The 27,348-nt window shown below is 47.7% G+C and overlaps 1 protein-coding gene across 1 annotated transcript in view; it reads right to left on the bottom strand.

Moving 5' to 3' along the window:
* The window catches only part of TNFSF14 (TNF superfamily member 14), a 180,574-nt gene extending 155,719 nt beyond the window's left edge, over positions 1–24,855 (bottom strand). The window contains exons 1-2 of the mRNA XM_086936473.1: positions 24,151–24,855; positions 23,301–23,871 (exon numbers count right to left, since the gene is read on the bottom strand). Coding sequence (XP_086792599.1) covers positions 23,301–23,510 — 210 coding nt within the window. The 5' untranslated portion in view covers positions 23,511–23,871; positions 24,151–24,855. The remainder of the gene's footprint in view (positions 1–23,300; positions 23,872–24,150) is intronic.
* Positions 24,856–27,348: the final 2,493 nt, after the last annotated feature.

Here is a 27,348-nt window from a genome sequence, read left to right as displayed (position 1 = left end):
TAATAATTGCAATATGATTAATGTGTAATAATGTGGTCTACATTATGATTTGCGAATGTGGGCTGACATATATAGGGATGACCACAAGAAAAGCTAGAACAATTATTAATGAACACCGGAGTATGTTCAGGTGCAGAAAAATAGCTGCAAAAATTGCAAGGCGTTTCCTGGAACAAGGCCATAATGAAGACGACTTTAATAGGTGCATCTTGGAAAAGTTAAACCCCAGGACTAATGACACGGCAAATACCCTGTTGAAATTAGAGCAAAGACAGGTCTACAGGCTGAAAACTCACTCCCAGGGATTGAATGACGACATCCTCTGGTGGGACACAGGTGATAAGGAAGAAAGAGCCCATCGTAGGACTCATGATGCCAGCATAGGGAGTGGATGAGACCCTTAATTGGGAAATGCTTCAGGAAGGACCATACCACCACAGGGTAAGACTACTGCCAGCGACAGAATCAATAACTTGATTCGATTCTAGGGTAGTAGTAGATTTGATTTAATTGCACAGATACTTAAAACCATTTGCACACCTCACCAAAAAACACACAAAACAACCGGCCCAACCCTCCCCTTTTTTCTGGTTTGAACTCCAGCCTTTCTCCTCCTAACACCCCGGACCCGCGTGCCCGGAATGAGAAACTGCCAGCCAATGTAACAAAATGAGGTAGCCCCCCCTTTTAACAAATTAATAGTAGCGTGTGGGGTAAAAGATTATGACGGTCACAATGTTGTGTGCTGGGAGAGTTGGTTCTGATATGGTGCTGTCTGTTGTACCAGGCTCCTTTGTTGGTTCACTGCCTAAAACTATACGGGAAGGAATTAGCCCTGAGTTCCTGGAATGCCAAGTCACCATGCACGCTCATGGGCGGCGTGCCCCGGTGGCCTGTGGGTGCCACTTACTCTGCTCTGGTAAAAGGCCTCGAACTGGTGCCTTTGCAGACACAGAAAGGAGCTCACCAGTGGTCGGATAGGTGGATATATGGGACCTGTGCACTGCCGAAGTTAGGTGTGGGGAGTCTGCTGCGGTCAAACAAGACAGGGCCTTGTTTACTCATTGTGAAAACAACCCGGATGTCCATTGAACTGACAGGGTGGTGTTATCTTGGGTGTTAGTTGAGGGGTTCTAAGTGCGAGCTGCAGGAGACAGAGTGTTGGTGGGATTGATATATTCAGCTGGGTAGTTCCACAACCCATTGAGCCTGAGTGGGTGTTTGTACCCTGAGGGATGTGACTGTGGGATATTTAGCCCCAATGCCACCAATGATATTATTGCTTATCCTTACAACCCTGAGAGACATACCTCAGACACAATGCAAAGAACGAGCAAATGTATGATTACAGCAAGTGATTTACCATGAGAAACGAACGTTTGCCCTGGATTTGCTTCCATGACCTCAACATGCTCTTGAATCAGTCACACACTGGTATTGGGAATGGCTTGTGACGTGGGACCTATGGTAGAACCACATGATGATAAAAACCTACCTATCTACCTGATATAAATGAATATGCAACAATAGGGGGTAAGCAAAATAGTGTAGGTCCTGGGAATTTAACTTTATGATAATACAGCTGACAGGCCCTGACCTCATTTTGCACCCGAGGTAGACACTCCCTTTGAGACGATCATTATTACAGATGTTAACAGATAGACATACAAAGCATGAAGCCCCTTGTATCCTGTGTTGAATCCTTCGTATATAAAATATACATCTGTGGTAGAGTAGGAAATATGACAGATCTCTGCACACTGTTTTGAACTGTGTGGCTACTGGAGTGGCCCCCTCCAGTGAGACTATTGGTCTCAAACCCCTTAAAAATTGAGTAAGTAGATGCACTATCTGTGCATGCTCACTGTTTTTTCCACGCATGTTATGTGTGATGTTCTGTCACAAGTGTAACACAGTTTTTCACTATTGCAGAAGATTGTTTTAATGCTCATGAAAGACACTTTGGGTCAAAAAGAATGAGCAAGTTGTAGGAGAAGGAATATTCACTGTGGGTGATTGACTATAATCTTAAACATTATTGTGCTTTGTGATCCACTGGTGAAAAAACTGAAAGGACCGGTTAGAGGTAAGACCTATTCTTACCTGCATCTTCACATGAGGACGTGGGACAGACTTTAGGGGAACCTGTGCTGCTCTGACCGAGGTCACAGACCCATTTTGGTCTCTCAGAGAGGCCGAAACGTGTCAGCAAATTGTAGATATGGGGGATGACAGTGACATAAATAAGCGTATTATATTATAGTGAATTGGTATTTAATCCTTCCTTCTGTATCCAGTAAATAAAGGCACTTCCTAGGGTATACACAGAAGTAGTTTCAATGTAAATCCCCTTGTATCGCTAAAATTACTTATTTTCAATTCCCTCTTCCTGAGCTTGAGACCACAATGGTGGTATTACTCTGTGATGATGTGGCAGACTAGCCAATGTTGAAGCATGCCACAATAATGTGAGTGAGGCTTTTCCATCCAAATGTTTTTCTTTTGTTCCCATTGGATAGAATAACTTATTTCAGTGAGGATAAAGAGAAACTAGGCTCTCACACCGTTGGTGTGGACTATGTGTACTTTTGGAGGTTGTACGATAGCAAATAACCTCAGCCTCTTTTCTGTTATGTTATGTTATGTTAATTTATTTTGTAATGCGCACAGCTACCCAACAAGGGTTTCCCAGCGCAAGCCATAACAGAAGCTCGAAAATATCTGAATTAGCAATGTTGATTAAAAAAACAGGTTTTTAGTAGCTTCCGGAAGTTGGGGAACAGCTTCTCCCTCCTCATCATATCAGGAAAGGAATTCCACAAAGTTGGCCCGAGTAGAGAAAAGGAGCGGCCTCCCATTCTCAACAATTTGAACTTAGGAATTTCAAAAAGCTCTTCTGACGAGGAGCGAAGTAGGCGCAAGGGACGGTAAGCGCATACCAGATCTTGTAAATATTTAGGGGCAGAACTGATCTTAATTCTGAACATATAGCATAAGGCTTTAAATTGTATATGGTGTTCTAACTTAAGCCAATGCAGTTCTCTCAGGGCATTTCCCATGTTGGACATTCTGGGAAGACCACATAGCAATCTTGCTGCAGAATTTTGCACCACCTGAAGCTTGCGCAATACATCTCTGTTGGACCCCAAAAAGAGAATGTTGCCGTAATCCAGGCGAGATGTTACAAGAGCCTGGACAACTGTCCTCTGGGTGTCAACAGGGAGCATCCAAATTTTTTTTTTAAACCATTTGAAGATGGTAAAACAGGTGGCTGCAGTTTGTACTGCCTGTTGTTTCATTGACAAATTATTGTCAATAATAAAGCCTAGATTGCGAACCTGCGAGGAAGGCATAGGTAAAGGTCCCATTTCCGCTGGCCAATGTTGAGGGCCCCAATGTTCAGACTCTTTCCCAAAGATAAGCACTTCCGTCTTTTCCCCGTTGAGCTTGAGCAAATTGAGTTGCATCCATGATGCAATATTGCACAAGCCTAATTGCAGAGTAGAAGAGTCTTGTTTCCTATCCGCCGATAGAGAAAAGATGATTTCAGTATCATCGGCGTAAGAAAACAATGCGAGCCCTGCCGCTTCTGCAATCACTGCTAAAGGTTGCACATAAATGTTGAAAAACAGTGGGCTCAGAATTGAGCCCTGTTTCACACCATACAGGGATGTATAAGACTTTGAAGAGTCCCTAGTAGAATACACCTGGAATGTTCGCTCTGATAAAAAGGAGGACAACCAGCCAAGCGCTGATCCAGAGATGCCCAATGCCTGTAATGATTTTATTATTACGGTATGAGAAACCGTATCAAAGGCGGCACTTAGATCTAATAATATAAGAGCCGCTGTATCCCCAGCGTCCAAACGCTGATATAACATCCCAGTGACGCCTAGCAATGTGGTCTCTGTAGAAAACCCTGCTCTGAAACCTGATTGTAAGTTGTGCAGAAATTGGGAGGATTCCACGAACATAGATAGCTGGCCATTCACATGTTTCTCCAAGACTTTCGAAAAAGTTAGGAGCAGGGAGATGGGCCTAAAGTTAGACGGTATGGCCAGGTCTGCGTTTGGCTTTTTTAACAATAGTAAAACCATTGCGTGTTTATCCAGGCGGTTGGCATCTGTGCCTCCCTAAGAAAGGCGTGTAATAGCTCCATCACTACTCTTAGAGCGGGTTGTTCCATCTGTAGAAGCACTGTAGCTGGGAGCAAATCGCACGGAGAACCCGATTTAATGCTTGTTAAAATTTTTAACAAGGAGCCAGTGTCCAAGAGAACCCACTGCTCCAATTTTAGCCGAGAGACTTCTGCCACAATATGTGCCCGAGCAATATTAGGCAGAGCCGGGGTTGAAATATTAATTCCACCTAATGTCTGATAAATTTGTTCGACTTTGTTTATAAAAAAATTGGCAAGGGAGTCACATTGTGGTACTTCAAGAACAGGCGGACTGGGCTCAGTCCCTGAACCTGCCAGCTTTTTGACCATGGAGAATAGGGTCCGCGGACAATTTTTTGCCCCCAGGATAGACGAGGAGACATAGTCAGCTCGTGCCTTTTTACATAAAGCATGATATTTTTTCAATGTGGCTTTATAGATATATTTGGCCTTGGGAGTATAATTCCTTCTCCAACTTCTTTCTATAGCTTTACTCTTGCTTTTTTCAGCTTTTAGCTGCTCCGTAAACCAATGGGCAGGAGGCCGGTGGTTATTAAAAATGTTTGCGGTGGATGGAAGGCAAACATTAGCAGCGGAGGCAATCCAATTATAGATACTATTCAAAGAAGCTAGAGAAATGGAATTATGAGAAGGGGCATTATTAAACAATAACTGATTGAATTTAGCTATGTCCAATTTTTCCCAATTTCTTGAACAACCTGATAATGCGGGAAGCAGAGGGGGCAGGTTAAGTAAGCTACTATATTGGAACTTAACCGCAAAATGGTCGGACCAACACAATGGCAGTGCAGGCGGACAGTTAATACCAGACAGGTTAGAAAAAATAGGGTCCAACAAGTGACCAGCTCTATGAGTGGGGCCATCGTTGCAAAGGGGTAGGTTCAGTGCAGATAAATCAGCAATGAGCTTCCTACTTGCTGGACAATTAGTACTTTCCAAATGGAGATTTAAATCTCCTAAAACTGTAAAATTGGCTAATTTGAGTAGCAAAGGAGCCAACAAGTCTGACAGCTGGGGCACCCAGGAACCAGCTGGTCCTGGAGACGATAAATCAAGGCCCCATATAGAGTGAGTTGGGGTAAGAGCATCAGTTTAAACAGGGCAGCTTCACACTCCTGCAGCGGAGAGTCCTCAAATTTGCATGAGTAGCTCTTTTTGTAAATAATCGCAATCCCTCCACCCTTCTTGAGAGTTCTATCTCTCCTTGTTATAGTGTAATTTTCGGGGAGGGCGCATGCCACATCCGGTCCTGAACTACCATTCATGTGTGATATACTTCTAGTACTATGCCCCAGGTTACCTAGCACAGATGAATGGATGGACACAGCCAGACAGGACAGACAAGTAGACCGGTAGCTAGATAATCAGACTGAGAGATAAGCACCTATCCGGGGATAGCTCAACCGAGCAAAGAATAGCCAAACTGCCTGTACCCAATGAAGCATGGCTGTGCTATTGCAACATTTGAGAGGAAGCACAGCTGTCTGAGACAGGTGAGGGATAGCTCTGCTATCTGCTTTGTGTGAGATATTAGCCAGTGGATCAAGGTATCGATCTGCCAAAGGAAGGGAACAGCTTTGTTGTCTGTGTTGAATCAGCAATAGATGTACTGACAGTTAGGCAGGCAACACCCATAGGGCTAAAAGGGATTCAGCCCTTCCCCGTCGTGTGTCTCAGTCTGGGCTGCTGCAGCTCGAGCTGCTGTGGGCTCTGCTGGGCAGTGTCTGGGGTCTTATCTCTGGCATGCCTGTGGTTTTTACAGGTCTTTAAAGACCATTTGCATATTTACATACCTTTGTAAACTGGTTACCGAGGCTTAGTTTTTTTCTGGTTCCAGTACCCCCTGGTCCCCCACTATACATATGCCTTAAATTTGTTTTGTAGATTTACTGCCATAGTGTGAGAATGCATTTCATGAAAAGGAATGTAAAGTAGGGTTTCCAAAAGAAAAATGCCAGCCATGTGTTGTTTAAAGAGCCTGCAAAGACCTCGTATTGACACTAAATAGGGTTATATATAAAAAAGTATGTATTCATTTGTAATGTGACTTCTCTGTTGTAATGTTCCTTACTTCCCCACAGTAATCACAGAAACTTCTGGTAAAGGAAACAGGTTTATTCGTACAACAAGAAATATATTCGCTAAGGGCGCCGAGCGTCTGGCTACAACCATATCCAGCCGCCAACTGACTTGTCCTGTTCGCGCCTTTCCTTTCATAGTCCGCGCGTGCGCCGTGCCGCCCTAGCTTATGACGTACGCGTGCTCACGTAAGCGTCCATAAGCTAGAGCGCATACCACATATCTCCCCCCTTTATTAAACACAGAAAGCACGATCCCCCTTCCCATGAAGGCATGGTCCATCTCTGCACCCATGTCTACGTGAGGCGCAGGGGCCGTGATGCTAGTGTCTTTCTACCACAAAGTCATTGTAACGAGAAGGCATTACTACTGCCCTTCCGCTGCGGGTGTGTCTTACCGGCACGTTCTCCCTCGTCTCAGTCTGTGCCTGGGATATCCCCGCATCTCTCTCCACCGATCTCTGCTCTGCACTCTCTTGCGCTCTTCCTCCTTCGGCCTGCCCAGCTCCCTGGACGCCGCCTTCACTGATCTCGCCTGCCTCAACGCCTTGGCTGTTCTGTTCCTGATGCGGTGCCTCTTCTGGGTGATCGGTGTCCCTGTCTGCTTCCTCCGTCCTCGGCCAGACCAATATTTTGTTGACCCTGGCCATGCGATCCTGTGACCAGATTTTTCCATCACTAAGGAGGGCCGCTCTGCCCCGCACCTCCTTAACCTGGAGCGGTTGACTGAACTTGCTGTCGCCTTTCTTTTGGAGGGTGGGCAGTTTGATCCTGACCCACTCCCCTTCTTCCAGCGACGTTTCTTTAGCGCCACGTCGCCTGTCGTAGTGCGCTGCATATATCCTCTGGGCCTTCTCTAGATTGCTTTGCACCACCGCTGGGGACCATTTGCTGGTGATGGTCTTTTCCCTCCATGCCACATTGTCCCTGGTAAATGGATGCCGTCCTCTTAACACTTGGAAGGGACTATATCCTACCACCGAGGGAGTGATGCGGTAGGCCCATATCATGTTCATTATCTCCACTTCCCAGTCCTTGCCTCGAGAAATGGCTGCTTGGATGGATCCCATGAGCACCCTGTTGAACCTTTCTACCTGGCCGTTGCACGCCGGGTGGTACACCGCCGTGTGTCTCACTTCGATCCCATTTCGTTTCATGTACTTTCCCCATTTGTCCGACACAAATTGTGGCCCGTTGTCGCTGAGGATCGTTCTGGGTATTCCTTCCCTCAGGAACACTTCTGTCACGAATTTCAAGATCGTGTCTGTGTCCATCGACTCCTGTATGTCCACTTCTGGCCACTTGGAATACTTGTCCATCAGCACGCAGATATATTTGTTCACTCCCCGGTTGTCCAGAACCGGCCCCAGAATGTCTATCGCCACGTCCTCCCATGGGCCATGTGGCGTGTCAAATTTCCCCAGCGCCGGTCGGAGTGGTCGGAGCACCTTGTCCGCTCCTTGGCACTGCACGCACTCCCTGACTTGCCTCTCGATGTGGGCGTCCATTCCTGGCCACCAATACGTCAGTTTGACCAGCGCCTTGGTTTTCACTATGCCCAGATGGCCTTCGTGGAGTGTTTTCAGCAGTCTTGGTATCAATGACCTCGGGGGCACCACTCTCTCACCTCGGTATAAGAATATCCCCGAATCACTTAAGGACAATTCTTCCCTTATTTCATAAAAGCGGCGGACATTCTCCGTCAGTTTCCTTTTGTCCGGCCACCCCGACGTGAGGTGTTTCCTGACCTCTCTCTTTTCCTCGTCGAGGTCATAGGCCTCCTGCCACTCCTGGGCGCTGATGGCTGTCTCGTGATCCTCCATGCAGGCGACCATCTCCTCTGTCTCGGGGGTGGCACTCGGGGCATCTTCCATCGCCGCCGCCCTGCTGAGGTAGTCCGCCACCTTGTTCTGCGTGCCCGGAAGGTACTCGACATCGTAGGTGTAGTCTAGCAGCTTCAGGGACATCTTCGCTATCCTCGGGGTTGCAGTGTCGTGGCCAGATGACGTCAACACTTTGACGAGGGGCTTGTGGTCTGTTTGGAGCCTAAACCTCGTGCCCCATATGAATTGCCGAAATTTACTTAACGCCCATGTGACGGCCAGCATTTCCTTTTCTATCACGCTGTACCTCTGTTCCGTTGGTGATAATGCCCTGGATGCGAAACTGATTGTTTCCTTCGTTCCGTCTGTCCTCACCTGCGCCAGGACCGCCCCCAGGCCCTTGTCGCTTGCATCCGTAGTTACGATGGTCTCGCCTGTGGGTACATATCCCTGTAACGGGATGGCCTGGCTGATGCATTCCTTGATAGAGTCGAATTCAGACTGGGCCTCCTTGTCCCACTCAAATTTCGTATTGTGCCTGATCAGTTGCCTCATTCGGTATGTTCTGGTGGCGAAATGTCTTACAAACTTGCTGTAATACTCGGCCATGCCGAGGAATGACCGCACCTCCTCTTTGGTTGTTGGGGCTTTGGCGTCCTTTATGGCCTTGACATTTAGTTCTTTCGGTAGGATGCCATGCGTGCCAATCTCGTGCCCCAGATAGGTCACTGAGCGAGCCCCAATTCTGCATTTGCTCCACTCGGCTGTCAATCCCTTGTTCTGTAGCACTCCCAACACCTGATGCAGTTTCTTGTCGTGCTCGTTCTTGTCGGAGCCCATCACCAGGATGTCGTCTTGGAAGTATTGCACTCCCGGGATGTCTTTGAATAGCCTGTGCATGAGCTTCTGAAACACGGCCGCGGCGGAAGCTAGTCCAAAGGGCATCCTCCTGAATTGGTAGCATCCGAATGGCGTTATGAAGGCCGTGTATCTCCTGCTCGCCGGGTGCAGTTCTATCTGGTAGTACGCAGATGTGAGATCGATGGTGGAGTAGTGCGTGATCCCTTTGGTCTTGGCCAACATTTCCTCTATCCTGGGAAGTGGGAACCTTTCCACAATCAGATTTTTGTTGAGCTCCCTCAGGTCCACGCAGAGCCTGACCTTGCCGTTGGGCTTTTTAACTACCACCAAGGGCGATAGCCATTCTGCGCTGTCCACTGGCTCGATGATTTCTAGCTCCTCCAGTTTCCGTAGTTCCTGGCGCACTGCCTCGCTGGTGGAGATCGGTATGTTCCGCACTTTGTGCACGACCGGTTTTGCTCCCTCCTTGAGGACCATTTTGTGCACGAATTTCTCCAGCTTGCCCACTGTGCCCTCGAATACTTTGGCGTATGCTGCCTTCCAGTCTTCCTCCTTCGAGAGGGGCCATTCTTCTGTCAGCAAGATCTGTTCTCTCCCTCCTGGGTTGAGTACTATGCCCAGGGCGCCCGCATCTCTCCATCCTAACACCGACGGACCCTTCTCCGCCACATATAGCGTGCACGTGGCCGTTCTTCCTCTGAACTCGAATTGAAGGTCTCTGCATCCCACTAGGGGAATGGCATCTTCCGTGTACGAGATGGGCCTGATGTCAGGTGGCCATAAGTCGGGTCCCAACACCGGGGCAAAATCTTCCTCCCATATTGACCTCTGCACTATCGTCCAGGGGGATCCCGAGTCCACCGCCACATAGACTTTGACGCCTCCGATGTGCATGTCTGTGCGTGGCTTGTCCCTTCGCTTCCCCGACACGTCCAGCACTTGGTCCTCTATGCATAGTACCAGGTCGTCTTCATCCTGTTCCTCTTCTTCACTCGCTTCGGCAGTGGCTGCCTCGATACACTTTACCGTCGACTTCAACCCTTTCTTCCGGCAGACTTTTTCGAAGTGCCCCGTCAGTCCGCAATAGGAGCACTTGGCGCGAAACGCGGGACATCGTCTGTCCTGGGCTGCATGAGCGGCGCTGCCACACCTGTAGCATGCGAACTTCGTCCCCTGGCTGGAGCGAGGCATCTGCTTCCCCGGTCCTTTCGCCTCCTTCCTCAGGTCTCCACTGGCACTTCTTTGCTTGCTGGAGTGGGGTGCCTCGTCTATTTTGTTGATCATCTGTTTTGGCGCGCTTTCTCTCTTTGCCGCGTCAGCGCCTCTCTTCGACATTTCCGCCTTTTTGACCATTGCCACGACCTCCTTCAGGGTGGTCTCGTTCATTGCCCACAGCTTGTCTTGGACTGCCCTGCTGGTGGTGTGCATTACAATTTGGTCCTTGATGTATTCGTCTTGCAGGTTCCCGTATCTGCACGTGATTGCGAGTCGACGTAGGGCAGCCACATAGTCGTCGATCGATTCTCCCGCCTCTTGCTTCCTCTGCTGGAAGTTGTAGCGGTCTATCGAGACACAGACCGCTGGGCGATAGTGGCTGTCCAGGTCGTCCAGTGCATTCACGAAGACATCCGTTTCTTCTGCACCCCTCTCCTTAGGCACCAAGTTCTTATAGACCCGTACCCCTTCTGGGCCTAAATTGTGGAGCAATAGTCTTTTCTTTCTATCCGGTTTGTACTCACTTTCGCTTTCGTCTTCCAGCGCTTCAATGTAATTCAGGAAGTACTCTTTCCAATCTTCCCATTTTAGTTGGGGTTCACCTGGTCTGGTCAGGAACGGGACAGGCGCCATTAGTGTTGACGCTTGACTCGTCATTCTGGCTTCACCTCTGGGTGCTCCTTCCTGGGGTCTTTGGGTAGGCTCACCGGACGCTCCTGCGTTCCCTGCCGTGTCGCCTGGGCCTCTCGGGCTGCCCGGGGTATTATCCCTTGTGGCTTGTGCTGCCTGTGCGTCCTTCCCCCTTTCTGCTGAAGTGGGGGTGTCTCCCTTGGTTGCCAGGGTGCTGCCTGGGGGTCCTGGAGGCTTGGGTCGCACGACCTTCTGCTATGCCTGGGCGCGTTCCCTTCTTTGCCGTTGCGCTGCTGCCACGCCCTTGCTCCTGTGTAGTACCTGTGCCTCACTGGCCCGTGGATGTTGGCTGTGGAGGTATCCTGTGATCTTCTTCGTTTCTTCTCTTTTTCCAAGCACCGAGTGGTGTTCGAATCCGAGCCTCGTCGCCACTGTAATGTTCCTTACTTCCCCACAGTAATCACAGAAACTTCTGGTAAAGGAAACAGGTTTATTCGTACAACAAGAAATATATTCGCTAAGGGCGCCGAGCGTCTGGCTACAACCATATCCAGCCGCCAACTGACTTGTCCTGTTCGCGCCTTTCCTTTCATAGTCCGCGCGTGCGCCGTGCCGCCCTAGCTTATGACGTACGCGTGCTCACGTAAGCGTCCATAAGCTAGAGCGCATACCACATCTGTCTTTGTTATCTTTAATTATCAGTCATGGATCATTCAGGCTGCCCTAGAACACAATTCAAAGTGCTTTGTATTTATATTTGCTGTACGAAGTATGCACAGATAAGCGCTGAAAATTCTGCTGTAGGTGATTGCTTATTCCTGTACCATCTGAGACCTTCACAATAATGAGTTGGCAACCCTAATCATAAGACTGGAAATTTGTTGCAGGATCAGCACATTATTTATTTCCTCCAACCTCGATCGCTGATTAATGCCATAGCAGCAAGAGTTTAACTTAAATCTTAAAGCCTAAGCTGCTATCAATAACAAGCTGAGTTACTTCAAGTGTCTGGGAATGCACTTTGCATTCAGACAACTCATTCCTCATTCGTGCCCTTCACTTACATGCTCACCCTGCACTCACAGCAATCACAATGCACTCACACTGATCACCATGCACTCACAACATGCACCCACTCAACCTGCACTCACAGTGATCACTCTGCACTCACAATGCACTTGTGCTGTTAACCCTGTACCTCACCCTGCAGTCGCACAAGAACACAACTCACCCTGCACTCATGTGACATTTCACTCACCTATTCCCCTCATTGATCAACCTGCTATCTCCTGAAACAAGCCCATAACTAACCATGCATTAATTCATCTCACTCTGCACTTACATCCGCACCCAAATTCATTTGGTCACCTCAGTCACCCTGCAGTCACTCCTCTTATCCTACTCTCACACTGTTGCATTGCTCACCGTGCACTCACATGGGCACTCCTACCACCCACTCAGCGCAGAAGGTTAATGTGCCTGCAACAAAGAACGTGTACCATGCAGATTACAGATCTGAGTGTGAGTAAACTATGAGTAGCGCTATAAAAAAATGAAATGTTTGTAAGAAAGGTGCTATAGAGAGATGAGGTGCATTGTTGGTGAGTGGTGGTGAGGAGGTTATTCATGGAGAAGGAGGAAATGGGGAGAGGACGCAAAAAACACTGTTGCACCCTGTGTGACCAGTGCTAGGGCCAGCCCTGGCTGGGAGTGCTAGCCCCCCTGAACCCTGAAGTTCGGGTCTAGTTGCACCCCTGGGTGACACACACATCGTCAGTGACCGACGACCCAGGAATCCACTATTTATAATTGGACGTTGACAGCATACCATGCTGTTTAAATATGAACACACATGCGCATTTGGATAGCTTACTAAGGCCACACTGTGACACGTGTTTTTGAAATAAAAATGTACTAAATGTATATTGGATTGAAAATATATGGACAGGGAACCCTGAGTCATGTCCTAGACACAAGGTCAGTGACCCATGCCAACTTGTGCAAAGTTGGACAGCAACACAAGCTTCCTGCTGTACACCTCCTTCAGTCTAGGGTTTGTTTTATCCTAAAGACCAGAGGGGCTGGCGGGTAATCTACTATGACATGACGTTTGAGGTGATGGATAAGGGCCGGTTGGCTCTGCGGTTTTACCGAACTTGGACACTGCCTTCAGAACACTTGACCATATATTTCTCCTTTACAGATTATTTATGGCTGGAGGGTAAAGTGGCAAGTGATGAGTTAGTTCATGTATTTTATTTTGGCTCTGGGCGCCAATGTTGGGTGGGGATAAGATGACGCCAGTCTATGGGTCTCTGATTGCAATGTGCATCAAGAGCTTGCTTTCTCCTCTTTTGAGATCTAAAAGCATGATCTGCAGATTCAGTCTTAAAAAGTTAATGCATAAGTATATGCAAATGAGACGGACACCGGATGGCAGTACATCATTTTGGGGGAAAAAGAAGTGCCAGGGCTCTTGTCAGGAGACCACTGCAGCTTGCACCACCCATTGCTCCCACCAGCACTGCCAATGATAGTACTATCACTATTAGCCCTTACACTCATAGAAGTGTGAAAATTCAGACTGTGAATATACATTAAAATGACTAATACCACCCAAGCTATTCTTATAGCTTTGGATGGCAGGTATTAGTTATTTTAATGTAAATGTCATTCTACTCCTCAAAAATAAGACAAGCAGTGCCACCATGTGGCAGGCTGTCATAAGAACCGGTGTTGACAATAAAGTGCAGGTGCCGAGCACTGGAAACCACCAGCTCAAGTTAAGCAAAGCTGATAAACTAGCCACAATGGCGCTGGATCCAAGTCACATCCAATTTGCAAAAATCAGGATCAGTTTTGGCCCGTAGAGGGTATGGAATAGGCTGGCAGACTCGTCACATTTCCATCTATTTGGGGTGTAAAGATCCCCAATTCAACTCGAGTGGAAAGGCTTTGTGTGATCCAAAACCAGGACCTCATGATAAAACACCAGGTGAGCTTGGGCACCCAAAACTGCTAATAGCTGATCAGAAAGTTGAGGAAGCTACATCTGTGGGAAACAGCTGGCTGGAGATGGAAGCATTAATCACCTCCTGTCTAGATCTTGGAAATAATGTTTATGGGTGAACTAAGCATGTGAGGGGATTTACAAATTCCAAAAGTAACAGAAATAAGTTCATTCTTCCAAGGATACAAAAAGAAATGGCCAGCTACCTGGGTTCAGCATGGTCACTTTGAACTAGCCAAACCTGATGTCTAGTGAGAGGGGACTAAGCATATGTCCAGGGACCCTGGAATTATGCGACAGATGAGGGCCAAATTATGCAGCAAGGTTGAGTAAATTAAGTGGCAAGAAAAGGCAAGTTATGAAGCATAAGGTGACACATTTTTAATAGTATTCCTTCATCATTTTGTAATTTTTTTACACTTTTTAACACTGTCTGAGCATTAGGTGAACCCCATTAGTACCAGTTTAAAATCCAAACATAGCAATAAGCAAAAGAATGGTGGCCAGTCATCGTTTGAAAAAAGGCCTTCCACTGCGTGGCAACATGTGCCTCTGCGTTTTTAGTAACGTTTGAACCATTTGAGCTAGATTTTTTTTTATCTGCAGATTATGCAGCAATTGATGGATTATGTGGCACATGCTGCAAATCTATGATTAAGTGAAAATCGCTGCGGTTGCACAATCGCATAATTCCAGTGGCCCGCCTATGTCCAATCAGAGAGCTGGACACACACAGAACAGACATAAACTATTCTCAGTGAGTGTCCTTTGAAGGTGGGCAGGTCGGCCATCCTTCTGTGGGGTCTAATCCCCATTTCCTAAACGCGGATTAAAACATAATATTTTCAAAATAAACTGTTTTAGAGGGCCTTATTCATGCACCTCAACTAGGCATGGGCGGAAAATCCGTTCCGCTCGCGGATTTTGCGGATTTTCGGGAAATCCGCAATCCGCGAGATTCGCGAATCTCCCGCAAAATCCGCAAATCCGCGAGCAGCGGATTTTGCTCGCACTGCTCGCACTGTTCGCGTGAGTTCGCGCCCCGCGAATAAGTGCAAAATTGCAGAAATACGATTTTAGCAAAACTGAAAGTAACTACTTACCAGGTTCAAAAGTTCAGGCTCATCATTAGTAGCCATTTCCTGTAGTGCTTCCTGAGGGGCCCCTCCAGAGTTCAGTTGCCAGTTGAAACTATTATGTGACCCTGCTCTGAACCTCAGAATAGTTACACATATGCCACAAAGGTCCTCAATTACAGCTAAGGGAGACAAGCAGGAGCCAGGCTGGAAGTTAAAATCCATTAATCAGCCCCTAATTCATTATTGTCAGTTGGGGCAGGGCAGGTGTTGTAACTAATTTTGCAACAATGAAAGCACTTAGCAAGTGCAAAAGATCACTAATCAGGGCGCACTAAGGAAGCAGGTGCCAGCTAAAAAAATATTCTGTGACACATTAATCAGCCCCAAATTAATTCAGGTCACTTGAGGCAGGGAAGGTGTGCTTTGCTTTGTCGAAAATAATGTACACTGGACAACCAGAGGGTGTGGTGATGAAACAGAGGGTGGCATGGGTGGGCCAGAGGGTGGCATGAGTAGTCAGAGAGTGGCAGTGGTGACAGAGAGTGGCAGTGATGAAGAAGAGTGTCCCAAACAGGCTGGACACGTAGAAACAACAAGTTCGCAAAACTTGCGACCCGACAGGTAAGTTCGCAAATTGCGAAATTGTAAAAACCCTCGCGAACTGGCAGAAACACGGGCGAACACAAAAAAAAAAAATCCGCAAATTCGCGGGAATTCGCGGATTTTGCGGATTGCGAATCCGCAAATCCGCAAAATTCGCGCGAGATCCGCAAAATTCGCTCAGAGCTTAACACCTTAACCGCAGCGGCAATTCCGCAGCGGTGCGGGGCGTTCCATTAGGTGGGCGGGGCCGCTCGGCCAACGGACGTGCGCAGCACTACGAGGTAGTGCTCGCGACGGCCATAATTAATGGGTTAAGAATAAAGCTGTGAGAGGCATTCATGTTTACGAAGGTGCTACATAATTGTACCTGCTCACACGCAAAGTTAAATAATGACTTTATGCTCTTATTGTGTACTCTTTTATGGGGAATCCATGCCATGTTGTACACACATTACACATGGAGCACGATTAACAAGCTACACTTTACTAAGTTTTGTAGCACTACAGTAGTACTATAAAAAAAATACTACAAAGTGCCATTCACAACACGCAATTTTGTAGCTAAAAACTTTTGAGTACGTTTACTACTTTTTGGTGTTCACAACTGCACTTCTGTAGTAACTTACACTTTTGTAGTAACTTACATTTTTGTAGTCAGTTCTTACCTCCATAATATGCTAGGAGATAGTGTTGCAGTACCAGGGGTTGTCCATGTGTAGTGCTGGACTTCCTATGAAAGTGCAAGTTTACTACAAAAGTGTAAGTAACTGCAAAAGTTCATTTTGGGAAATCTAAAAAGTAGTAAACGTACTCAAAAGTGTAAGTTACCTTTGCAAATCAGGCCCTTTGCGTGCACTTTTATTAGGATGCTGTGCAGTACTCATTTGCATGAGAACCTCATGCCATGTGGTGGATGAATTTAAAGTGAACTCATGACACATTATGAACATGTGTCATGAGACCGCAGTCCATGTTGGATACAAATCTATGGTGACCAGATGCCACATTTTGAACTCATGGAACAAAAGGCATCCACATTGTGGATACACAGTTGGTGACTCCAAGCACATTGTACACAAAGGGATTGCCATGTCAAATCAGGGTGCAAAAACATGGAAGGGGGTTCAATGCAACTTTTTGCACAAATGGAGGGTTCCTCGTATGCTGCTGCCAGACAAACATGTAGAGTAACTCCATGCTCCATTTTCGCCATTTAGGACACTCTAGAGCAGAGGTCTTCAAACTTTTGTAGGTTGAGCCCCCCAGCTGAATTTTTTTGGATGTTGGGCCCCCCCACCACCTGACAGAAATTTCTGGAATTGACCGCCACGCGCACATTCCGTACAGGGGTGAGTGAGGTGACCATATGACTTTGGGTGTGCATGTTAGTACAGAGTGGGACGAATGAATGTATGGTTAGTGGTGGGCTTATTGGAGTGAGATTGCAGATGGAGCAGTGAAGGGGACAGGTGAGTGAAGTGTCACGAGTGCAGTGGTGAGTAGTGTGCTCTTGTGACTGCAGGGTGAGGTATAGGGTGAACAGCGCAAGTGCATTGTGAGTGCTGAGTGATCACTGTGAGTGGAGGGTAAGTGGGTGAATGATGTGAGTGCATGGTGTTCATTGTGAGGGTGGGGTGAGCGGGTGAATGGTGTGAGTGCATGGTGATCAGTGTGAGCGCACTGTGATCGCTGTGAGTGCAGATTGATCACTGTGAGTGGAGGGCAAGTGGGTGGATGGTGTGAGTGCATCGGGATCAGTGTGAGTGCTGGGTGAAGGTGAAAGTGAAGGGTGAGAATGAGGAGTGAGTGGTCTGAATGCAGGGTGCATTCCCAGACACTTGAAGTAACTCAGCATGTTATTGACGGCAGCATAGGGTTTCAAATGTGTTAAACCATTGCTAACATGGCAGTAACCAGGGATCAGGGTGGAGGAAATAAATAATGTGCTGACCCCTCAACAAACTTCCAGTCTTATGATTAGGGTTGCCAGCTCATTATATTTCAGCACTTGTCTGTGCAGACTTTGAACAGCAAATATAAATAGAAAGAACTTTTAATGGTTTTCTAGAGCTGCATGAATGATCCATGACTGATAATAAAAGGGAACAAAGACAGAAAAGTCACATTACAAATGAATTCATACTTGTTATTCATAACCATATTTAGCAATTTGCAGGCTGTTTAAACAACACATGACTGGCTTGCATTTTGCGTGCCAGCCTGTGCAATTTTAAAAGAAACTTTCAGGGACGTTTTAAGGATTTTGGGGCCTGTGGGCCAAATTTATTTTCGGGGTCCCTGTTTGGACCACATCTCTTTCATGCCTTCTTTGGTCAAATACTAAATGTGTATACATTCGATATTCAGGGATAGTGATGTGTGTTTTCAGTATGTAACACAACAGCAGTTCAATAATATTACTGCAAATAATCTGTCACACCCTTCCATTTCTCATATGTGAGGTCATGTATTGATCTAAAATAAACTTTTTACATGGATGTTGCATGATGCATAAACATTTTGTCTGCAAAATGTCTGTAATAGACTCTTGCACATTAAAAGTGAATGATAGAAACACGCTATTTACAACATACAGCAGTAGCCACCTAAACAAATGTGGGCAACAGCATGGATGTATGTATTTATTTACTTGTTTGTTTGTTGTCACATTTTAAGAAATGATTACTCTGCCTCTTATTTCCTAGTTCTGGCAGTTATTTTGGGATTTTGATATGCAGGAATGCACTTTTAACCGAAACTACCAATTTGCAAATATTTTACGTTCTCTTCCATCCAATACAGATGTTCACATTCCTTTTCGAATGTACATCTTGGCTTTTGGGGATATGTACGTTTTTTTTAAAAATGTATCTTACATGAGCTTAGCTCCCAGTGGTGTAGCATCTGCATTGGTAGCATTGGTCTCTGAACCTGTGTTAAATCTGCTGGTTACTGCACCTCAATTCTACCTTTTGTTAGCTACCCAGCTAATTTATTTATTTTGTATTTATTTAATGCGATTTTATATAGCGCAAACTTTACCCGAAGGTGCCAGAGCGCTTTACATAAGAACCAGTTGCAAAACATAAGGATTTAGGATTACATGCGTTACGTAAAAGATACAAACAGGAAAAATTGCCAATGTACAAGATGTAAAGCCACACAAGGAAGAGAAACAAACAGAAAGAAAAAATATAAATGTACAAGTAGTAAAGTCACTCAAGGAAGAGATACAAATGGATATACTCTAAGAGTCACATGGGTCCATGGAGCACTTGCTGTGCCTCTGTTATCTAACTCTCCCAAGAGGGGGTTAATTTAGAGCTGAAATGCTTCAGGTGCAGTGGGAGTCAAGGGGTCTCCTCTGCTAAAACCGAAAGCGTGTCTGTTTGTTTGCTTTCGGTTTTAGAAGAGGAGACTCCTTGCCTCCCACTGAAGCTGTCTACTCCGTGAATTAACCCCCTCCTGGGAGAATTACCCAGACAAAAGCACAGGCAGGTAGTGCCCCGTCGATTTCCCCTCCCTCCTCCCTCCAACTATACCAGAGTTCCCCAGGAAGAGTTGCGATGGACGCAGGGAACAAAGCATTTAGAGAGGAGTGGCGCCCCCCCCCCCCTGGGATGGTGTTGCACCCCCCCAGGGGGGCGCGCCCCACAGTTTGAAGAACTCTGCTCTAGAGTGACAGAAGCCCACCTTATGCAAATCAGTACTGATCTTATTCCTCATAGGAACGGTCCACCCAGAACTGTCAGACATGAACCCCAAGAAGTGAACACAAGCAATCCCAGACTGGTTTTGGATTTATCTGGTCCTAATCTGTAGGGTACAAATTGAGACCTATTGCACAGTGAGCAAAGGTCCCATGCCTAGGCACAGTAACCCCCATGCTACACTTTGCGTACATGGAAAAGACAAGCATTTGCAATGCAATGGTCTCGGCATCATTAAAGGTAGAGCTATTGGCATTGCTCATGACATTTCTTTTCTTTAAATCAAAAATAAAACTCTGCCCTCACCACTCTGCACTCACCACTCTGCACTCACCACCACTCTGCACTCACCACCACTCTGCACTCACCACCACTCTGCACTCACCACCACTCACCACTCACCACCACTCACCACTCTGCACTCACCACTCTGCACTCACCACTCTGCACTCACCACTCTGCACCACTCACCACTCTGCACCACTCACCACTCTGCACCACTCACCACTCTGCACTCACCACCACTCTGCACTCACCACCACTCTGCACTCACCACCACTCACCACTCTGCACTCACCACTCTGCACTCACCACTCTGCACTCACCACTCTGCACTCACCACTCTGCACCACTCACCACTCTGCACCACTCACCACTCTGCACCACTCACCACTCTGCACCACTCACCACTCTGCACCACTCACCACTCTGCACCACTCACCACTCTGCACTCACCACTCTGCACCACTCACCACTCTGCACTCACCACTCTGCACTCACCACCCTGCACTCACCACCACTCTGCACTCACCACCACTCTGCACTCACCACCACTCTGCACTCACCACCACGGCTTTAAGTGCCTAGCTAGCCAGAACCTTGGCTAGGCTCTGCTCGCGTCTCCCTATATATTCGTCTGCTTGCCCAACTCCTGCAAAAACTACTAAGGTTTAGTACTGGGACACATACAAAAATAGTAAATGTCCGTTATTTTGAGTAGAGGTGGGTGAGCCACTGGAAGCTTGAGTCTGAAGCATGGCACAGGGTCAAGCTCGAGGTCCTGTTGGAGCCTCGAGCCTATATCAAGCTGCACTTTCATGTGGCTTCTGCCAGCCATGCTCGCTCTACCCTCAGCCAGAAAAAGGTAAACGAAGCATTAACATATGAGGTACAAATGAGAGACAGACAACTTTTTGGTACCTAATTTGTGCAAAGTAAAACCAGAAAACCTGCATTGATCGCTGCTTCCTGTTTAACTAAACTGTGTGATCTTGGGCAAATATTTTTTTGACTGATTCTTCTTATTCTTCATGAAAGCGCCTACATATGCATGCGTGTACAACACAAACCGAATGAAAACGTATTGAGTTAGAACTAATAGAGAATAATGTCGCTCTATCTGTAAGAACGCATCAGCCGCATTTATACACCTGTCAACACACGAAGACACTTGCAGAGAGACACACAAACACGCCGTCTGCATGACACACCGTCCACGAATCGTCCCAGTGTCAAAAGAATAACTTCAAGTGAAACTGAAGACGAAGAACACAGCTGCTACCAGCCTTTGCCGAGTCACCCACGCGTACAACTGAATCGCAATGAAGACATCTCGGGGGAAGTAAAGGGCCAGCAAACATCAATTTGTCGGTCTGGTTTAGAAACCAATTTGTAAACCAGTGTGCCTGATAAACAATCTATCATACCAATCACTTACGAGCCTTACGTTTTTTTAAACACTATAATTATGATTTCCATGTAAAACATACAATACAAACTTTACATAATGTACGGAGGCCGCCCCGGAAGTCAGGCACGGTCGCCTGTGACCGGGGCGGGGCCACGTTCACACCGGAAGAGGAGGCAGGCGGAGTCGTAGCGTCTTGCGGCCCGGGGCTCCTGTGAGCGGTGTAGAGCCCCGGGGCCGCGCCAGCAGGAGGTTGGGCGCCGCGTGCTGAAGTAAGGTAAGTTCCAAAAGGCTGGAGCGCGATTGGTGCACTTGTGTGTGTGTATGCTCGTGTGTGTGTGTGTATGTATGTGTGCGACGGTGACGGCGGGGGAGGGGGAGGGGGGGGCCTCGGTGCACTTGTGTGTGTGCGCGCGTGTGTGTATGAGTCAGGGGTGGTGTGCGTGTGTGCGACGGTGACGGCGGGGGAGGGGGAGGGGGGGCCTCGGTGCACTTGTGTGTGTGCGCGCGTGTGTGTTTGAGTCAGGGGTGGTGTCTCTGTATGTATGTATGTGCGTGCGTGCATGGGCGCGTGTGTGTGTGTGTATGCGCATGCGTGTGTGGTGCTTGCGCTTCCCAGGAGACAGCGCCTGGCCACAGCGCGCGTTCCAGTTACAAATCGCCTGGAAGGATGCGCGTGGCCAGGACTGTCTCCTGGGAATGATAGTCGCTGACAAAAGATCTCGGCGGAGACGCGCTTCCGCGCGTTGACGCCGAGACCTAAAAAACGTGCGCACATGAAAAGATACACTTGTTACACTTTAAACATATGGACAATAACCCATTGTCCTATTGTGCATATATGACCAATGAATCAAGGGTACTTTTGTACAAGTTGAAAATTACCCTAAGAGTGACCCCCATGCCTTTCGTGCACATAAGGACAGTGACTCAAAACTGCTTAATGCACAAAAGGCCCCACACCACTGTGTGTAAACAGAAGCGGTCTCCCTATGCTATGCTGTACACATGTGGAAAAAGACCCTTATATTACATTGTGCGAATGAACCAAGACCCCATGCTTTTAACCGAGACCACAGCAATTTACCTTTGGAACATGGATCATTGTGCACATTGGACGGGCGGGGGGGGGGGGCATACTAAATTATGCAGGTTCCGGCTCTAGGACAGTACTACTGGTGCAACCGCACCAGGCACTGACTTCGGTTGGGGTGGGATGTCATATTTGCAGGTATATTAGGGTCAGGGCCGGTTCTTGAGCAGCGCGACCAGTACAACCGCACCAGGCCCTGATATTTGGGTTCAGGCGTCCTGTTTGCAAGTAGATTAGGGTTTGAAAAGCACCTGCTGCTGTGTTCCTGCCTCTAGCAATTTTCAGGCAACAATAAAAATGTCAAGATAACTCAGGTGATTAATGTTGTTCATAGAGAGAGATCAGAGGTTTGTCTAGTGGAAGTTGTGACTCATGGCAACGTAGTGCAGTGGGTTAATACGCCTGTTGCAAAAACTGTGTACCATAGAGATCACAAAGTGCATATAATGTAAATATGTCGTGGGTTACTGCTTTTGACAGAGAGATCCTATTGTTACTTGCAGTTTATAAGTTAAAAATCCTAACATAGAACGGTGAGCTATTAAACTATACGGTCTACCAGTATGGATGAGATGTGACTCCTACTCCTTGTAGTCCTCTGTCTTAGGAAGCATTTCGCGCCCTCTCATGTCTTTGTGTAATGTGTGTGATGTAAAGTGCTCTGACGCTACACTGCGATGAGTGGCGCTATAAAACCAATCATGCAACGTAGAGAGAGTGATTATGGAGACCTGAGGGTACTGTTAAAGGGTGGTAGTGGGGGAATCGGTGGCAGAGGAAGTGTATGGTGGGCGCCAATTAGTATTGTCGCAGTGGGCTCCACCAGCCCTAAAGCCAGCCCTGACATTATGCATGTATTGAGGGTAACCGCAGACCAGAGGCCACAACGTGTTGATCCGTGCACAATTGTGCTCATTGTGCATGTGCATGTTTACGGATGGAATGTGTCCAGGGCACAAGTCCTATATAAAGAAGTGGGGGGCTGATAGTATGCAAATGACCAGCTTCTTGGCAGGGGGGGGGCGGCGTCCACCCTGTAAAAAGAGTGGGGGGACGCCGTCCACCCGCGTGGACCCCCGACTCGAGCCCTGAATGTGTCCCAATGCCACGATGTACATGTTTTGAAGGTGACTTCAAACCCCAGCCTAAGTTGTGTGCCGTGGGCAGTGATCCACACCATAGTGTCCACAAATGTAGAGGCAACCCAAAACACATCAAGCACACATGGACAGCGACAATGCGTCGGCTCACAAACCCAGAACGACCCTAGACACTGCCTGTGTTTGAGTATCTGACCATTCAGCCTCTCCCGGGCCCCGAGTCTCACTTACTGAGAGTTGAGAGGTCAGCGCCTTCAGATCCGCCTGGAAGCCCCTCAGGAAGTAGGCCTCCACGGCCAGCCCTGCCAGCGCCAGCAGCACCAGCAGGAGCACCGCGGTGTGCAGCAGCGAGGGCTTCGCTCTCTGCTTCTTTGCCAGCGGCACGGGGGACACCTGTCTGTCCACCACGAAGACGGAAGGGTAGCGTACGGCCGGGTCCATTCTGCCAACCAGTGGAGCTAGAGTTGTGCGCGCGCCGCTCGGCCTCCAGTGGAGCTAGAATGTCCGCGGTAATGTTCTTGATGCCGTCGAAGTGAGTAGGAACTGCCTCCAACGGAGCCGTAGCCTTTAAAGGAGTCAGAGCCTCTTGGCCCGGAGTTATTAGGCACTGTTGGAGCAGGAAAAGACCTCTGAAATGGCGCTGGAGCTGAATGCAAATTGTCTCCAATGGAGGTACAGTCCCTAAAGGAGCTGCATAAAAGAAGGTGATGACTCTGATGACGTTTCAGCTCAGTCAGCACTGTCTACGATGCAGGTGGAGCAGAGTAGGCGCTGGCTTTATGGGGTTGGAGCCGAGTAGGCACTATCTCCTAACAAGTCTGAGCAGAGTAGTAACGGTCTCTGATGACGTTACAGCAGAGTAGGCTCTGTCTTTTATAGAGTTACAGCAGAGTAGGGACTGTCTCCTACCAAGTCTGAGTAGTAACGGTCTCTGCTGACGTTAGAGCAGAGTAGGCACTGTCTTTTATGGAGTTACAGCAGAGTAGGGACTGTCTCCTACCAAGTCTGAGTAGTAACGGTCTCTGCTGACGTTAGAGCGGAGTAGGCACTGTCTTTTATGGAGTTACAGCAGAGTAGGGACTGTCTCCTACCAAGTCTGAGTAGTAACGGTCTCTTCTGACGTTAGTGCGGAGTAGGCAGGGTCTTTATGGAGAGAGCAGAGTAGGGACTGTCTCCGATGTCTCCGAGGCGCTGGCTTTTATGGGGTTGGAGGAGTGCGCGGCCTGTTTAAGATGAAGTCAGAACTCAACCCTGTCTCTGGGGCGTAACACTAGGTTTGTGGAGCACGTGCGGCCTCCCCTCCAGTGGAGCCAGCGGTGAGTAGAACACCTCTCCGACGGGTGAGAGTAAGTCGGTATGCCTTGAGACGACGTCAGAGTTGAGGACTTGCAGATGAGTAGGAGCTGTCATCGATGGAGAAGGAGCTGGGTTGGCCTGCTTTGGATGCCCTTTGAGGGGAGTAAGTCAGGCTTTCGATTAATGTAGAGAAGGGCAGAGTTACCAGTGAGTAATTACCCTCTCTGGTGCAACTGGAGCTGAACAGTTCAAGATTCTGATGACATCAGAGCTCAGTTGGTAAAGATTCCGATGAAATTGACAGAGAGGTGGTGCTGTCTCTGACGCAGTAGGGGCTGTGTGAGAAAGGCCTCCGATGACGTTGTAGCTGTAGAGCTGTAGGTGCTGCTCTGGTTGGAGATGGGTGGAGTGGAGTGATGCTTCAGCTGTAGTGAGAGCCGAGTCGGTGCCGCCTGCCTCCTCATCCGACCCGGGCTAGGCTCGGAAGGTGTAGGGCCGTGCGCTGCCCCCCACCTATATCTCCAGACCGACGAGGCTCAAAAGAAGGAGGTGTTCCCCTCCGTGGGGGCTGCAGCGTTCTCAGAAATGAAGGGCTGACACATCCTGCTACTACAAAGAAACCCCGCGCGCGGATCTGCGCAGTGTCCAGCAGCTCACTGCAGATCTGAGCTCAGCAGAACCTTGCGGAAGTCAACACCTGCCTGAGTGGGAGGAGGTGACACTACTGCGAATTAAATGAATGGCTGAGCGGTCTACCCGATTGCCGTAGGAGATGGGCCAGGCCAGGCTGTGTGAATCTGTCTATGGCAGGACCACCCACGGGAGTTTGCCTCATAATGCGGAACTTCTCCTGCAATCTGCAAGAATGTCTCTTTGACATAGAAGAGAGGACAGAGACAACAAGTTGACATCAGCTGTGGGGGCAAATATATTCCATAGAGTACACCCCCTGGGGCAAAGTATCTCCCAGAGATGCACAGTGCCTGCCTGTGATGCCCACCTTGTCAATGGCCGTGATGCCCTTTGCCTGACCATGCCAAGCAATTAGACACTCTCTCTTTCTCTCTCTGTCTCTCTATCTTGCTTTAATGACACAGAGCAACTCCCTGTGCCATCAGTTCTTATCACACAGTAATGCTCATTCCATTCCATGCAATATGGGTGTCTGAGACCTGTCTCCCCTCGGGGAGTTTCTGGTAGGTGGAACGGGCCACATAGTGCATGTGGTGCTAGGTCAGCAAGGTTGGGGTGGGCGGGTTCTATGCGTAGATATGTAGGATTGGAGGGCAAGGGCCAGGATTCATTGGACAGCTAGTGTAGGTGGAGAAGGGGGGCCGTGCCTACCGGTGCTATTGTGTGTCGTGACTACTACTATTGCTACTACTAGCAGGGCACAAGTTCTAAAAAAAGAAGTGGGGGGACTAACCTAGTTAGGCAGTATGCAAGTGACATCACTGCACGAGGCATCATGGCGCACAACATCACACATGGCAGCACAGGAATTGACATCATAGAAAGTGGCATCACAAGCCACGACTTTACTGGAGGTGACATCACAAGAAGTTACATCAGATCTAAAGCCCTCACATATACGTTTAGCAGCTCTATCATGTGTACGTTTGAGCGCATTGCAAGGATAATAGCACAGTAAGCTATATAAGATGACATGTAAGTTCTACACCTTGCAGTCCCCCAGTTTTATGTAACACATCCTGTACATTGATTTACAAACTTAAGTAATTTATTGTACATGTAATATACACGTGTTCTTTAAAACGCTCTGACACTTTGCAATGGGGTGAATTGGGCTATAAAAGAAAAAATAATGGTACTTAAATTATTTCAACGCCTCTTCAGGTGTAGTAAGCTCTATATAAATGTAATTTGCTTTGTGTAAATACTGGGAAAGACCAACACATCTGACATTCTTACAGTGCATGCATATCTCCTAAACAGGGACTGAACAAAGTGAAGAGATGCCTCTCTTAAGTACGTGTAAGTGCTAATGAGGCGGGAACCTTTGTTTCCCCTCTGCTTCATTTGTATCAGGTGTGAGGCTCCTGACTGCTCCCAGCCAAGAGACTCGAACAAGAGGAGGTCTTATGACCCCTTAAATTCGGTCTTTGTTATGGGCCCAGCAGGAGTCTTAAATAAGAAAGTCTGTCCCCGCCTACACATTTTTGCAGATGGAAAGCAGACAACATGCAGGCGCTGCTGAAAGTGCCCCCGGTGTTTGGAAATTACACCAGGATGAGTTCAGCACATTATTCAATGGGGCCAAAATTGTTGGCAGGGTGGACGGCGTTTACCCTGTGAAAATAGTGGGTGGACACTGTCCACCCGCGTGCAACCCCGACTCGTGCTCTGACTACTAGTAACTACATTTATACAGCAACTAATATAGGGTGACCAGCAGTCCTTCTTCTATTTTCATGAAATGTCCTAGTGTTTGGCTTTACAATTCTGGTCACCCTAAACTAATACCAAAAAGGTCTAATGGCGCTGATCATCAATCCCCCATCAAGACAGAGCAGAAGGCACAGCTACTTACAATAGGAAGGCTATTTATGGCATCTTAACTTTTTAAAAGGTTTCTCTCTTCTTGACATCTATTAGTAGACTTTTCAATGGGTTATCGGCAACAACATCAAAATACCATTCATGTAGAGGAGAGTTTAGGGTCTGACGATCCTATCAGAAATCTGCAGTGCTTGTCCTTTTTTTGGCGATTTGTGGGCCTCTTTTATGGTCTGGTGCTGCTTTTTAGGTCTCGCCTACACAGATCATTCTCTGTGCTGTGAGAGATATTGTTTACAATTCAGCGGACTTACATCTCACCCACAGCATACCATTACTTGTTTTCATTGTCAGTCTAATTTTCCATGTTTCAATTATTTAGCTTCCGTTGGCTTCCATACTTTTCTTGTGTTAGCTCCTCCCTGGAGCATTGGCTAAGTACATGTGTTCTTCTTCACCTTTGTTA

This window comes from Lissotriton vulgaris, chromosome 1_1, assembly GCF_964263255.1.
Source record: "Lissotriton vulgaris chromosome 1_1, aLisVul1.2, whole genome shotgun sequence".
NCBI classification, from domain to species: domain Eukaryota; kingdom Metazoa; phylum Chordata; class Amphibia; order Caudata; family Salamandridae; genus Lissotriton; species Lissotriton vulgaris.
The sequence above is the reverse complement of the archived record's forward strand: the minus strand, read 5'-3'. Positions and strand labels throughout refer to the sequence as shown.